This window comes from Hyaloscypha bicolor, assembly GCF_002865645.1.
Source record: "Hyaloscypha bicolor E unplaced genomic scaffold K444scaffold_13, whole genome shotgun sequence".
Lineage (NCBI taxonomy): Eukaryota > Fungi > Ascomycota > Leotiomycetes > Helotiales > Hyaloscyphaceae > Hyaloscypha > Hyaloscypha bicolor.
Genome location: NW_020194515.1, coordinates 708,656 through 723,025, shown reverse-complemented (window position 1 = coordinate 723,025; position 14,370 = coordinate 708,656). Strand labels below are relative to the sequence as shown.

At 49.2% G+C, this 14,370-nt stretch overlaps 4 protein-coding genes across 4 annotated transcripts; 1 reads left to right on the top strand and 3 right to left on the bottom strand.

Annotated features, from left to right (window-relative positions):
* Positions 1-437: 437 nt before the first annotated feature.
* Positions 438-1,902, bottom strand: K444DRAFT_606891 (o-methyltransferas-like protein). Its single transcript, XM_024879070.1, has 5 exons — positions 1,701-1,902; positions 1,522-1,645; positions 1,348-1,471; positions 838-1,301; positions 438-785 (listed from the first exon to the last, which is right to left on the bottom strand). Exons 1-5 carry the CDS (start codon positions 1,872-1,874, stop codon positions 472-474), a joined length of 1,200 nt encoding a protein of 399 aa, XP_024743472.1. The 5' UTR covers positions 1,875-1,902; the 3' UTR covers positions 438-471.
* Positions 1,903-2,239: 337 nt separating this feature from the next.
* On the top strand, positions 2,240-3,770 carry K444DRAFT_121170 (S-adenosyl-L-methionine-dependent methyltransferase). The gene is made up of 7 exons (XM_024870388.1): positions 2,240-2,361; positions 2,424-2,455; positions 2,512-2,600; positions 2,648-2,873; positions 2,928-3,065; positions 3,118-3,537; positions 3,588-3,770. The coding sequence occupies exons 1-7, from the start codon at positions 2,332-2,334 to the stop codon at positions 3,676-3,678; spliced, it is 1,026 nt and encodes a 341-aa protein (XP_024743471.1). The 5' UTR covers positions 2,240-2,331; the 3' UTR covers positions 3,679-3,770.
* A 758-nt stretch (positions 3,771-4,528) lies between these two features.
* On the bottom strand, positions 4,529-4,912 carry K444DRAFT_639688 (uncharacterized protein; the record flags this gene model as incomplete). Its single annotated transcript, XM_024884404.1, has 1 exon — positions 4,529-4,912. One exon carries the CDS (start codon positions 4,910-4,912, stop codon positions 4,529-4,531), a length of 384 nt encoding a protein of 127 aa, XP_024743470.1.
* A 1,596-nt stretch (positions 4,913-6,508) lies between these two features.
* K444DRAFT_606886 (P-loop containing nucleoside triphosphate hydrolase protein) lies at positions 6,509-11,337 on the bottom strand. The gene is made up of 2 exons (XM_024879069.1): positions 7,769-11,337; positions 6,509-7,720 (listed from the first exon to the last, which is right to left on the bottom strand). The coding sequence occupies exons 1-2, from the start codon at positions 10,837-10,839 to the stop codon at positions 6,748-6,750; spliced, it is 4,044 nt and encodes a 1,347-aa protein (XP_024743469.1). The 5' UTR covers positions 10,840-11,337; the 3' UTR covers positions 6,509-6,747.
* Between the last annotated feature and the right edge of the window lie 3,033 nt (positions 11,338-14,370).

The following is a 14,370-nucleotide window of genomic DNA, read 5'->3' as shown; positions in this document are numbered from 1 at the left end:
TAAGGCTAGGCTCGTAAGACCCTATTGAGAAGACCAAATTAAATCCTCGATTGGGTGTTGATTTAAATAATTTTTAAATTATTATTGACCAAAAGGGTAATTGATCAATAAGTCCCTTTTATCGGTCAGTCCTGATCTTGACGAGCAACTCAGAACAGATCGAAGCGCAGGAGACGAACATGGCCCGATCTGCCCCCCCTTTGAATTCTAATATCTTTGACGTGGAGGAGAGACAGTGACAGGAGGAAAAGGTGGAATCAGGCTAAGACAGCGACAATGAGGACCACGTTTTGCTAAGCAGATACGGCTGTCTTCATCCAACAGCCTAATGCACAAGAAGGGCAAGAGCCATGGTAAGCAGAGGACTACCTGTAAACATGAATCACACTACGAGCCCCACCGGCACGCGGAGCTTTCCAAGTATTTATCCATAGATTTTCGAATTGTTTGCTCCCCTATAAAGCCATAACCTCATTTTAACCGACACTCAATCACTGTCTGACTTCCAAGCTTGCCCCTCCAGATCTTGACCAAGTTCAGCCCAGCCGAATCCAACAATTCCCAGAATTCCTTCTCGGAACGTTCCTTCCCACCAATGATTAGCATACACAGATCCATCCAGTATACAGTTTTATCAACGCCTTCGGGTTTATCTGGAACCACCATTTCGCCGATCAGAAGTCTCGAGTCGGGCGCCATTGCGTCTGCGATGTTTTTGAGGATTTTGCGGGCTTCGTTGTCTTGCCAGTTGTGCATTATTCGGCGGAGGTAGTAGATTTGTGCATCTGTGACGCATTAGCAAAACTCATCGTGACGAGCGGAGAGATTCATTATTACTCTTGACGGGCTGTGGTGTGAAGAAATCGATCACCATCTTCTCCACACCAGGGAGCTGCTCATCGGGAATGGCGTCAAGAACAGGTTTGCGATCTTGCAAAATGACTCGTCCCTTTGCCATTTCTCCACCCGCCGTTTCGATTTCCTTCTTTATCTGAAGTAAGCTTTGGCCTCTCCCACCAGCAACATCCACTATAAACGCCCTCGAAGGGTCTGCATCGGTTTCGAGGAGGGAAGTGAAAGGAAACATTCCCAGAACAGGTAGTGCAGCTTCCTGCGTCGTCATCGCCACATTGAATCTCTTCAATCGATCAGGGTGAGAGAGGAGGAATTCGTAGAATGTGGTTCCTTCAGCATCGTTTCCCCATGAGAATGGTGACTGCTTTGGGTTGAAGATGGAATCTGATTCGTGAGTTGCCATATATTCTGGCATTTTGTATGCCACAGGAGCAATTTCGTCGACGCTGAGCCAGTTAGTAATTTGCTCATATCTACCACAGGTGGACTTGCCATAAGTCCCAGAACTCAACTTCTGGCGTATCGAGATAGGCTAGGGAAAGCGGAGTGTGAGCGAAGACGTTATTCCCAAGTGCTTTCAGTATTCCAGTAGATGTGAGAATCCTCATCAAACGAACTGCATGAAAACAATCAGTATTGCATGCGATCTAAGCAAGAGAAATATACCCAGAACTTCTTCATTCTTCCCAACTTCAGAAGCCAGCTCTTTTGCTGGAATGCTTCCTTCACGCGGTATCTTTTGAAGGACTCTCATCTGACGCAGAGTACGGATTGCAGACGTTTCTGAGTACTAGAGACAAAGTATGTGAGCTCTACTCTGTTCTATCCCTGGCAGGCCACATTACATTCGTCAATTGTCGAAACATGGCTTCCTCCGGTGACTCCAACTGATAATGGAGGGCGTCCACCATGCCCAGCATCTCCACCCTCGCTAGGCGATCAGGCTTCTCTACATCGTAGGACTTTGCTTTGGCGAGCAGAGCTTCAATCGAAGCAATTAACTCAGCGTTGGACAACATGATTGTTTGCAGGAGATCAACAGAATAGATCTCCCCTGACAACCAATCGAGGCACCGGACCGATATTTATGTGCTCTCCCCTGATTCTCGCCCAGACGGCGTGGACTGGTTCGACTGCGTGGGGGCGGGGCAATCTCCGCAAACTGGGGCTTCCCCAAATGTGGCAGCCATCTAGAGCTTCAGCGTATTAAATTGGGGGAAGATCAACCTTGGAGGCGCGGAAGACGTGATAGTTCCCGGGAGCTTGCAGGCTACCCCCGCGAATGCCCCTGACTGGGCCATGTGGTTAGAGGGCTTCAGCCACGCTACAGTAAGGGTGCCTTGCGCAATATTTAGTCCCAGTGTCCACTTCAACAGGTTTGACGCTTTCCAAACGCCAGACGCTCATACATCTCTCCTCAAGCTCTAGACTCTGGATTGGATTTCTTGCCTAACCGCCAACTAACAAACCAGCACGATGGACGAAATCGGGCCAGATCACTTTGTTGTGCGTACTGTCCAACCCCCCCACGCTTCACTCCAAACAGTTGTGCTGAGACCCCATCATAGTTCGAAGACGAGGGTGCGGACGGCATCTCGTTGTGAGTCGCAGTGGAGCAATCATTGTCTCTCAGGAACTGCTATTAACATTTTTCAGAGCCGGAAGCTCAACAGCGTCAGTGTCTTCAAGTATCGTTCAGGGTATCGATGAATATGGTAGGCGGTATGCATCTTACGGGAATGTCGGTAAGTATCGAACTCTCAGAAGTTATGGGCTTACTGATCTCTTTCAGGATACGGCATGCCGATAGATGAGGATGAGTTGGACAGGATTGACCTCAAACATCGATTATACACACTTTTGTTGGAAGAGAAATTCTTCCTGGCTCCAATCGGACGAAATCCACAAAGGATATTGGATCTTGGCACTGGCAGTGGAATATGGGCCATTGATGTTGCGGACGCTTTCCCATCGGCGGAGGTCTTGGGAATAGACCTAGCTCCAATCCAGCCAGAATGGTAAGCCCCAAGTCAACCAGCAGCTTTTGCACCAAGTTTGCTGATAGTTTCCAGGGTTCCCACAAACTGCCGCTTCGAAATCGACGATGTTGAAGAACAATGGACATACAGATGCCAATTCGATTTCATTCATTCTCGAGATTTCTTGTTCTCCATCCGTGACTGGCAGAAACTTGCTAACCAGTGCTTCGAGTAAGCTAGCCACTCCAATTTCTTAGTTTCATACTGACGGCCCTGACTTCAGGTACACCAAGCCTAACGGCTATACCGAGCTGCAGTGTCTCCTCCCAGAACCGCATTGCGACGACGACAGCACACCCTCCGACTCAGGCGTTATAGAATTCAGCGAGAAGATCTGCGATGCTTCGGCACTAGCAGGCTGGTGCCTTCGAGAACCCAACCACTTCAAGACATACCTGCAAGAAGCAGGATTCGAGGACGTGACAGAAGTCCGCTTCAAAGTGCCGACCTCGCCGTGGCCCAAAGATAAACGCATGAAGCTCATAGGCGCCTTTGAGATGCAGAGCCTGCTGCAAGGAGCTTCAGCGTTCAGCTTGAGAACTTTCTCTAGGGCATATGGATGGACGCAAGAGCAGACGGAGTTGTTCCTAATGAAGATGAGAACCGATGTGAGAAATTTAAAATATCATACGTATTATGAGTTGTAAGTTGTCGTTGGATGAAGTTTGACAGGAGTGCTGACTGGCGACGCAGTGTTGTGGCGTATGGACGCAAGCCTGGACCTTCTGGGAGAAGCAACGATCTTCACGATTCCGCTGTGGACCTGGCTGCCACATCTCCATGATGATTATCTTCGAGATAGAGGATCTTATTCAACAACCCAGTCTCCCCCGGCCTGGAGCTGCCGCCACGCGAGAAAGCGCTGTGAACCTTCCTGGCAAATTTGAGAAAGGACCCGAGGAGGGAGGAAGTCTTGATGGGGATTGCCTCATGGATACGGGAAGCAGGCATGCATCGAATCTAAAAGGATGATAGCTGCAGGGCCTGCCATGCTTCGTTGCAGCATGACAAAGACGACATACCTCAGGCCTCCACTGCCATCAGTCATAGACAAGAAAGCAGGTGACACAGGCTGGTCAGCGCGTTGCAGACGGCTTACTCGGTTGAGTTCTCTGCATGGAAATCATGGCCCATCCTTGATATTTTCGATGCTGCCCGCCTTAGCAGGCTGCAAATCAAGCAATCGGCTTCACTTAGCAACTCCCTAAGCTACTTACGACTGGAAGGATCGGACTTGGCTCTCTGCTGAACTTTGACACGTGTAAGTCACGGAATTCTCTCAATTATGCCCCTAATTAGCGAGGAGAACTTATGTTAGCAAGATCGTGGAAAGGCGTTTTCACTGAGAATGGGACGCATTTCTCTCCTCCCACCGGTCATTATTTTTAATTTTAATGTCCAATATGCGAGGAAAAGTGAAGCTGCAGCGGCGGAAGATCAGCTGGTGGAATACCTTCCCTCCGGACCTTTTTCCGAATCAATCAAGTAGACTTTATTAGTATCTGTGGCTGAGTAACTAGCCTATGCTAATTATCGTCCCTTTGCTTAGAACCAGCACCCCATGGTCGCTCCGGCGTCCTCTCTTCTACGCCTCCCTAATCTATCCATCTCCTCAACCGAATCCCCAAAATCTCCTAAGCAGAAACACCAAGAGCGTTGTTGAAAGCGTCAGCGGTCGTGGCATCCTTGGTCGTCAACGCTGCAACGACAGCCTTGGCAGCCAGACACTTGGTCTCTCCCTCAGAATCCTTCGCAACACCACAGTCATTGACGAGGTTGTTGCAGATGGCGTTGGTGATGATGTTGGGGTTCAAGGCGTCGCTTTGTCCCTTGGCGACGGTTGGGTCGACTGGGAGGAAGGTGCCTTCGGTGGCTTTGCGGCCGGGTCGTCCGAATTGGAAGTCCATGGCTGGGTTGCAACTACCGAATAGGGCGGCGTTGGCAGCGCGAGCGGGGATGGTGGTTGCTGCTGCAGTAGCTGCTGCGAAGAGTGCGAGGAGGAGCGTCTTGGTCTGCATTTTGAAGTTGGTGGTGGGAAAAGTGAAGGTAGTCGGGCTAGCCGGTTGCTATTAAAGATGTATAGTTAAGAATGGAAGCAGTTCACAGAACTTTCGGGAACGATTGTATATGAATGTATGTGATGAATGAGTGAATGGAAGGAGTAAGAGAGCCGATGGCCTGACTTTATTGTGTAGACTTCTCTTGCAGGGGAGCTTAAGCCGGGAAACGGAAAAACGGCTCGCCGAGGAAGAAATGAGAAAGTCTCGGATACATTGGACGAACGTCAGTTTTTCTCTCCTATGTGGACGGGACGAAACCATCTGATCAAGGGGCCGCATTGATCTTTCGTCGATTTGGCGGTTGGGCTGAGCTTGGTTGTTCGGATGAAACCTTGGTAGTGGCGCTGCATCGGTTTGAAGTGCCGGATAATTGATCGGCTTGCCTCAGAACGATCAGATCGTCGTAATCTGATCGTTCAAGTTTTAGAGATCCATCTGATACGGTTCCGCAACCCGATATCAGATTTGGGAGCCACTCAACAGATACGCGCCCTGTCGATGCCTTGGCAAAGGCGGTGGCTTCTCACCCTTCCTGTCACGGCTAAATCAGCCTTATAAAAAGTTGGCTACCCAACCTGGAAAAGTATTTGGTCTAGGAGATTCCCCGGTCATTCCGCAATCCTTCATTACCTTACGGGCTCGGAGAGCTTGAGATGTCACCAGTGGCGAAGTGTTTCTGAGATCGACGCCTGATTGATGCCGAAATCAGGCGCAATGCAGAAGGAGGCCTGGCCAGGAGTACGAGCCCTTCGATGTCGCAAGACATCCTTTAGTATTTGCCGATATATGATACGCATGCTTATCTTCTATGAACTACTAAACCAAAGAATTGGGTCGGTTTCACTCAAGACTTCTTCAACCTCAACAGGTTAGGTGAATCAGGGAACATCCAGAAGAGGACAAGGACAATCTCGCTCAGTGGTGGCAAAGAGCTATGAAGACATGATTAGCAGAAATAGAAGCAAGTGTAGATATTCGATACTACCTTGAACTTGACGTGCAGCATGCATGTGATTTGAGGGGCCACAGGTCATGCACCAAAAGACACTAGCCGATGCTCTCCGTAACCTCCCAAACCCAGCTGGCAGGCTGGAAGTATCGCCATGTCCTTGCGGTCACCTGCAAATTATTTGCTCCTTCTTTGCCCGTTGTGCATCAGTTCCTGGTCCCATCATCGTCCAAAAACTTCCAAAAACTGACAACGTACTACTCCCTAGCACAAACACTCTGCTCTAGCTTCGTCCATCATGCTTGATGTATATAGAGTAGAATATGGCAAAGCAAGACTACAATTTTAGGCGTTGGAAACGATGGACCCGCATTTCCTTGTCGTGAGTGCATTGAAGGAAGACATGATAGTGGAGAGAAGTGCTTAAATCATTTGGGTAGGGGATGGTGGTGATGAGAAGAGGTGAATCTTGATCACTTGATCTGATTGTCAACACCAAAGAAAAATTCCCTCGTAATGAGGGAGCAGAATGTTCCAAGTGGTCCGGGACAATTGGCTGATCACTTGATCTAAACGCAAATTCACAATCACCAAGGAAGGCAATGTTCCAGATATTTCTCGTAGATTGGAGATGTATGTAAGATCTCATCCACACAAAGTGGACGGAGTGGAGGTCCTCTCAGCCCATCCCGCCATCTATCTCTACCCACCCATTTTCTTCGCCCAAACGAGTATTCCCATCAAAACGCCATCGCCATGCAATCAAAGCCTTTCAAGGGCCACCAAATCCCCGTGTGTAATATTAAGCGAAAGAAAAGAAAACATTCCTTCCCCAATGCAAGCTCTACGGAGCATGCTTCCCCAAACTCTGCAGGTTAACAAGCTCCGAGTACCTCCCGTTCTTGTTCATCAACTCCGCGTGTGTGCCATGCTCCACGATAACACCTTGATCAAACACATAGATGATATCCGCTTTTTGAATTGTGCTCAATCTATGCGCTACCGCGATCGTCGTTCTTCCCTTCGCGGCCTTGTCGAGTGCTGCTTGCACGACGTTTTCAGACTCTGAATCCAGGGCACTGGTCGCCTCATCGAGGAGAAGGATCTTCGGGTCGCGGAGCAGAGCACGGGCGATGGCTATTCGCTGTTTCTGACCGCCAGATAACATGGAGCCTTTTGAGCCGACCACTGTAGAGAAGCCGTCGGGGAGGGACATGATGAAGTCGTAGATGTTAGCTTCGCGACAGGCGAACTCGATTTCCGAGTCGGGAACGTCGTCGCGGTCGGCGCCGAGGAGCACGTTCTCGCGGATGGTGCCTTGGTAGAGTGTTGGTTCTTGGGAGACGAGGGCAATGAAGGAGCGGTAGTCGTTGAGGTTGAGGGAGGAGATTTCTTTGCCGTCGATGTAGATGCCTCCTACGAGCGGGTCATAGAAACGTTCTAGCAGGGCAATGGTGGTGGATTTACCGCAGCCGGAGGCTCCGACTAGGGCAATGTACTGGCCAGGGGAGACGGTGAGGTTGAGACCACGAAGGACGGGCTGCTCGGGACGGGTTGGGTAGCGGAAGTGGACGTCACGGAACTCGATAGTGCCTTCGACTGATTCGAGGCGAGCTCCGTCTTGAGACCAGGAGTCGATGGTCGGCTTCCGGTCGAAGAGGATCTTCAGCTCTTGTGCTGCTTGTTTGGCTTTGCCCATATCCGGCGCGAAGGAGAAAATCGTACCAGCGGACTGGGCGCCGAAGATGACGGCAGAGAAACAGACGAAGAATTGGAATATCGTATATTCACGATCAGCAATACGATTGCCACCATACCTGTTGATTGTTAGTCTTTGCTATGGGGTCTGATGAGATGAAACTTACCAAAAGCCAAGAGCAACACAAGCGAACATCAACGATTGCGATGCAGCGTACAAGAGCGAGGACTTCGAGACGGATTCCAAACTCTTCTTGGCCTGCACATTAATGGACTCGATGTAGATCCTAGAAACGTCGTCCTCCCTTGTCAAGGAAGCAACAGTGCGGATGGCGCCGGTTGCCTCGCAAGCAAAACTGGCACTCTTCTCATACGCTTTCTTCGCTCTGCGTCGAAATTGAGCCAAGAGCCAGAAACGGAAGAAACCACAGCAGAGGAGAACCGGAATCGCGGAAGTGCAAACGAGGGCCAGCTTCCAGGCAATAGCAGTTCCAACAGTGATTGCTGCAATTAAGGTCGTGATGACAGTAAGAAGAGTGCCAAGAGTGACACCTGAAAGTCCAGCCACGTGAGTTGTCTCAGTACTGAGGAAGGAGGTCAAGGCACCAGCTGTATTCTCTTCCTTGTCGAAGAACTCGATATCCTGTCTCAGCATCGTCCTGAAAGCTCTGTCTCGTACGCGGTGGATGAGTCTTTCGGAGCAGAAGGCAAAGGCAACACCTTGGGTACAGAATGCTCCGAATTGCACAAGAGCAAGCATCAAGTACATGAGTGACCAAAAGTCGACTTGGTGGCGGATTTCATGTGCTGCTCCTGGGATTACTGCACCTGTACGCGGATTGGTGAGTGGTATTGCCAAGGCGAGAATCTCCTTGGCAAAGAACACGGCTTGGGTTGGATTTCCCCCACCGCAAATGATAGAGAAGAAAAGTCCAACGAACATCAAATGGATTTCCTGCTTGTTGAACGAAGCAATCAATTTGGCCAATGTCCAGAGAGAATCCTGTTGCTCCCCATTGCTTGTGCGGCGCTGCAACGCCAATGATGATTGAGACTTCTCGGATTGCGTGCGACTCAACTTGTTCGAGATATTCTTGTCATCTGGATCCTTTTCGTAACCTCCAGTCAACTGGCGAACAAGCTCATCATCCTCAGCGTCGATCTTCCCCTGCTCTTCGGATGATACCTCATCGAGAGCAGCTATCTTCTGGGCTTCGACAAGGCCAGCATAGGCACCTCGCTTCATCAACAGCTCATCGTGAGTACCCTGTTCGACAATGCGGCCTTCACTCATAACAACAATGTTGTCGGCATCTCTGATAGTCGAAAGGCGATGGGCGATAGAGATTGTTGTTCGGCCAGCCGCTGCAACCTCGAGCGCAGCTTGGACCACACCTTCCGATTTTGTGTCGAGTGCTGAGGTTGCTTCGTCGAGAAGAAGAATCTTTGGATCACTGACAACAGCTCTGGCAATTGCAATACGTTGCTTTTGACCTCCAGAAAGTAGGAAGCCTCGCTCACCGACATGGGTTTCGTATCCTTCCGGTAATCCAGTGATAAAGTCGTGGGCATTTGCCATCTTAGCAGCATCGATAATAAGCTCCTTCTGCTTCTCCACACTCTCGTTCTCGAATTTGGTCCCAATCATTCCATGGCGAATGTTTTCGAAGATCGTAGTGCCAAAAAGTGTAGGCTCTTGGCTGACTAACGAGATCTGTTGCCGCAACCAACGCAGATTTAAAGTACTGACATCGTGCCCGTCTAAGAAAACCTGGCCCTTGACCGGGTCATAAAACCGCTCTACTAAGCCGACAATTGTACTCTTACCGGATCCAGAAGCTCCAACCAATGCAGTCATTTTGCCAGCTGGAATAGTCATACTGACGTCCTGCATGACCGTCACGTCTGGTCGCGATGGGTAGATGTGCTTGATATTGCGGAGTTCAAGGTTACCATCTACATGGTCCAGCTTGATTCCAGCATCCGAGGTTGGATCCAGAGGGGAAACACGATCAATGGTGTTGAAGATCTTCGCAGCAGCTGACATGGCGGTTGTGAATGCTTGTATGTTGGGGGCAACGTTTCCGAGCGAAAATGCACCAATCATGACTGACATCAAGATTGTGAGGATTTGAGAAAGGGTGATCTCGTTCTTCACCAAGAATCTGCTGCCTATCCAAAATGCGAGGCCATAATTAAGGTAAAGAATCAAGAACATGCCACCGACCATACAAGCAAGGACAAACTTGACCTTGTAGCCATATTTCTCGGCCTTGGCCAAATGTTCGTCATATTGGCGAGCAAGCTTGTCCTGGGTTCCGAAAGCAGTAGCATTTCTGATGGAAGAAATGACTTCCTCTGCGATTGTACCTCCCAGGGCATAGGATTCCAGGGATTGCTTGCTGAACTTGATAATGAAGGTGGAACCACTGCCCATGATCGCGGTAATTGCGAAAACCGTGGATGTGAGAATCAGGGTAAGCTTCCAGGACTTGATGAAGCCAATAATGAAGGCTGTGACAAAAGTCGCCACAGCAGTCAGAGTCAGTCCGACCTTCTCGGAAATCCCATCTTGAACCAAATTCGTATCTGCCGTGATCCTGGTGGTGATTTCTCCGGAGCCAAGCTTGTCAAAGAAGCCAATATTCTGCCTCATGCAAGCCTCGAGATAATGCGACCTGATCTTCCCACTGATATGTTCTCCCGTGTAAATGAACCCGACGGTAGAGATGTAGACTGTGACGAACTCAGCAATTCCGATGTATACAAAGTAGAGGACCATATGCGTGATCGTGTGTTCGAATCCGGAGCGGGAGGTGAGGCCTTGAAAGTATCCATTGAAATCGCCTGCCAGGTTACCAAAAATGACGGTCATCAGTGGCAACGCAGCTCCAGCAGCAATAGCGCATATTGCGCTGACAACGATAATTAGGATGTCCCATGCCGTGGAGTAGCGATATAGTGTTTTCCAACCACTTTTAACATCGGGAATGTCAACCTGTCTCCTTAATATTTGTGCCTCGGCTGGCGGAAGGTGGGCGTAGAGATCTTCATCCTTGACTTCAACCTTGATGTTAGAGTCCAACTTCGCGAGGGCCGCAGGGTCATCGGAAGGTACTTGTATGGCATCGGGTTCGGTTTTTTGTTTTCTCGTAGATTCGTGCTCGTCTGTCGAATCACCATGGCTTGATGTTCGATGCGATTGGCCCTCGCCCTTCTCGGACGGTTCGCCAGCCATGACTGGCGGCTATTGGGAGATAGTAATCGCAGAAGGGTTGCAGTACTGAATCGAGTGCCCTTTGCAGGTGTGTCCCCCAGAGTTCTAGGTGTTTTGGGTGTTGCTGAATTAGCTTGCGACTTGAAAGCGCAGTATTTACTTATGGCGACGCGGCTGTCAATAAGACTTTAAGTAAGGTTAAAGGGGATGCCGATGACGACAAGGTAGGGGCGAAAAGTCAAAGGAGAAGAGAGAATTGAAGGGAGTGCTTAAATAAGGCTTCTTGTATGGCGAAAGAAGAACACGATGAAAGCAAGAAGGTAAGAGGGCAGGAAGGCAAGAAGGCAACAGAGGTGGGAGCATTCTCAACCACAGTTATACAAGGCCGTCGGGACATTGACATCCCGCTGGCGGACTTTTGGTCGTATTCTTATTTCGGGCCCGAGGCATACGGCGCTAGCAGCCGGGCTAGCAGCCATCGAACGAACCAAGGGCCAAGTCGCATCGAGTCGACTGTTGGCGGAACCAAGAGTTGGTCTCTTTGTAAGGTGTGGTGCAGCCGTCTGTGGCTTGCCGGGTTTCGCTCTGCCTGTATTGACAGGGTACTGGCGGCGAGGATTACTTGCCTGCCTGTGGCGTGCTCTGGAACGTCATCTTGTCCAAAGCCACACATAGCACCAGCATGGGAGCAAGAATGAACCGTTAGAGCCCAACTTAGAGGCGACTCTTACGGAGTAGATTGCAATTGAGGGCTGCACAACAGGTGTTCGGACGACTCAATAGGGCCGCTGGAAACACAGCGAGCGCATCACGTCCATATCGCTGCCTTCTGCAGTGGGAAGGCAGCCCTGCAGCCTTTCCCATGACACACATGCTTCCTCGGATCCAAATTTCAAAAATAAGATAAATCGCCTGTCGGAGAGATCAAACTTCAAAGATAAGACGGAGTCGGCATTTCCACCCTCCTACCCCCGAGTCTGGACTCCACAGCATCAGATGTTCAATTGTGCGGACCGCCCAGCTGTCAATTTCAACATGCTTGCTCCCGCCCGAGATGAGGCCCGTCCAGAGTCCCCCCACAGTCCACTTCGGGAAAGCTCGTTGTTATCTCCACATGGAGAAGGTCTCGTCCAATCAGACTCCTCTGGATGCGATCCGAATGCGGTTTACGAGAATACGGCGTTCCAAAGCACAACACGCGGACGCGGACCCACAGCCTTGCCGCAGATGTGCGCTGTGCAAAAAAGCCATGTCTCCAGGTAGGCAGGCAGTCTGCGTGAAGTTTCCGACAACGTGGTTCGCCGCTTCGTTTAGCATTACCCGAACACTCGAGAGTTGAGTCACAGAAGAAAAGTTATGCACGCTGTGCATAAAGTAGGAGAATGCGAGCGTCCGAGGTGCTCTGCCTTCTATGCGCTTTTCCTTCGGACCTGCCCGTGCCGGGCTAAAAAGCTTCTTTCCATGGCCGAAATCCTACTGTACGGTATTGAGACGACTCATCGGTGTACGCTGACGCATCGGCTGCCAACACGAAGCACTCATATTATGAAATCGTTGCCCCTGTCTGTGACTTCTCATCGATACTCATTTTGTTCTGTTGCGTTTCCAATTAGGATTTCTGAGCAGATGCTGCTTGCTGAATTGTCAAATCTCTCCCTAGCTAGAACTACGGCTAGCGATCTTAACACCATGTCAGAAAACGGGAGGGGGTGATCCTCTCAGCGCTAGCTGCTTTCAAATGTGGACTAGCAATTGTGGGGCCGATACTATGTCAATTGAACATGGGGACAACAGTGGAAAGATTTCAGAGAAGACCTCGAGGTTCTTGAAAAGTCCGAATCCGACCCCGAAATGACCGAAGTTGACAGCATCCACCGCTGCAGAGGTTCGAGGACCACCGCCGATTTCAGAAATTGACAAAAGACATCATTGATCTAGCAGCGCCGTCATGCTGGAGTCCTCAATGCCCTCTTCTAAGAAGATGGTAAAGATGAGATCAGAATCTTGATCATGGAGTTCTCGCATGGCTTATCATTCTTGCATTGCTGATGAGGAGGCATGACTTCCGCGGCAATCTGTAGAACTCAAGATATCGGGCTTTTCAGACGGATATTCCAATTCCCCGCTGGCCCCGATGTCCGAGAAGAAATACGGTGTCACTCGTCTGAGATTGGTTGAGGTCCGGCACCATCATTAAACTCGGAGGATATGATGCATATTCCCAGCCGCCACAGTACTGAATTTGGAAACTCGGAAAGCCAGCAGCCTTCCTGACGAAGAGGGAGATTTCTGATGTCAAAGAACGTCACGTAGGCTTTCCTTGGAATCAAATGGATGCATCGAACGCGAGTGGGATTTGATGGTTCTTCTCATCTGGGAAATGGAAAGCAGGGGGTATGATGCAGAGTCAGGAGGGGCAACGACTCTACCAACATTTGCTTAACCTTCCTGATCTTCTTGCTCTCCACATGATCTCTGCTCCCTAAATGCGTGCCATCTAGTTGTCCAGTGTCCATTGTCTCAGGGAAAATATGTCAATGAAAGATTGTAGAAGTACTTGCTTTAATGGAGATAAATTTCAAAATCATGTTCCAATAACTGGTCTAGCATTGAAAGGAACACATGATTTAATGTGCAGCTTGGCCATGGAATGTTGAGAGCAGCACTCCTTGAGATATCCCACACGGCTTGGAACATTGAATGCAGCACTTTCGAATATCCAGCTGAACCTTGGAACATTCACAGCAAGAGATGAGCTGATTGTCCTCCAAAGGGGTGAACAATGGATCCTCTCTTTACTTCACCACTTGCACTTTAAGGTTTAGGACTTCCGCGGGACATTTATTCCAATCTACACTCCACTGTAATTGGGCAAGATGAAACCCACAAATTCTGTCTAGTCCAGTATCCCTGTTGAAGAATCTTTTGGGTGAGATTCAATTACAATGCTGGATGTGAATGTTCAGAGTTGGCATGAACGTTTATTCCTAGTCAAAGTTCATGCTTCTTGATTAGGATAAAAACAATGAACTAATTCTACCTAAGGATAAAGTTTCCATGTGAGTTTTGAAGAGGGGGATTTTTCTGGCAGCTTTTGGTAATTCCCGCATTCAACTTCTATACTTACCTTTATTCTTTAGAGAACATGTAGAACATTGAGACCCATGTCTACTGCATTGTTCTTAAGTGACCTTGAATATCTAAGCCAAGAGTTCTCAGTGGTGGATTGAATGGTTCATCACGTGACAAGGGATAATGCCCTGCCAGACTTGTTGCTTTCAATGTTTAGGGCGGTCTGGAACACTGCCTAAAGCAAACCCCATTGTTCTTAACTAATATGGAAAATCCACTAAGTCTGAACTTCAGCATAGACTTCAGCAGGCTGTAAATCTTGCAACTCTTAGACTTATCGTTTGCTAATGTTCAGCACATGCCCGGGACGTTCAGATTAATGTGTAAACCATTATCTCTGGCTCGTATGGGACATTCAAATTTAATTAACGTGCAAATAATTGTACCTAATTCACTGGAGCAATCAATTCTGATCCTGTT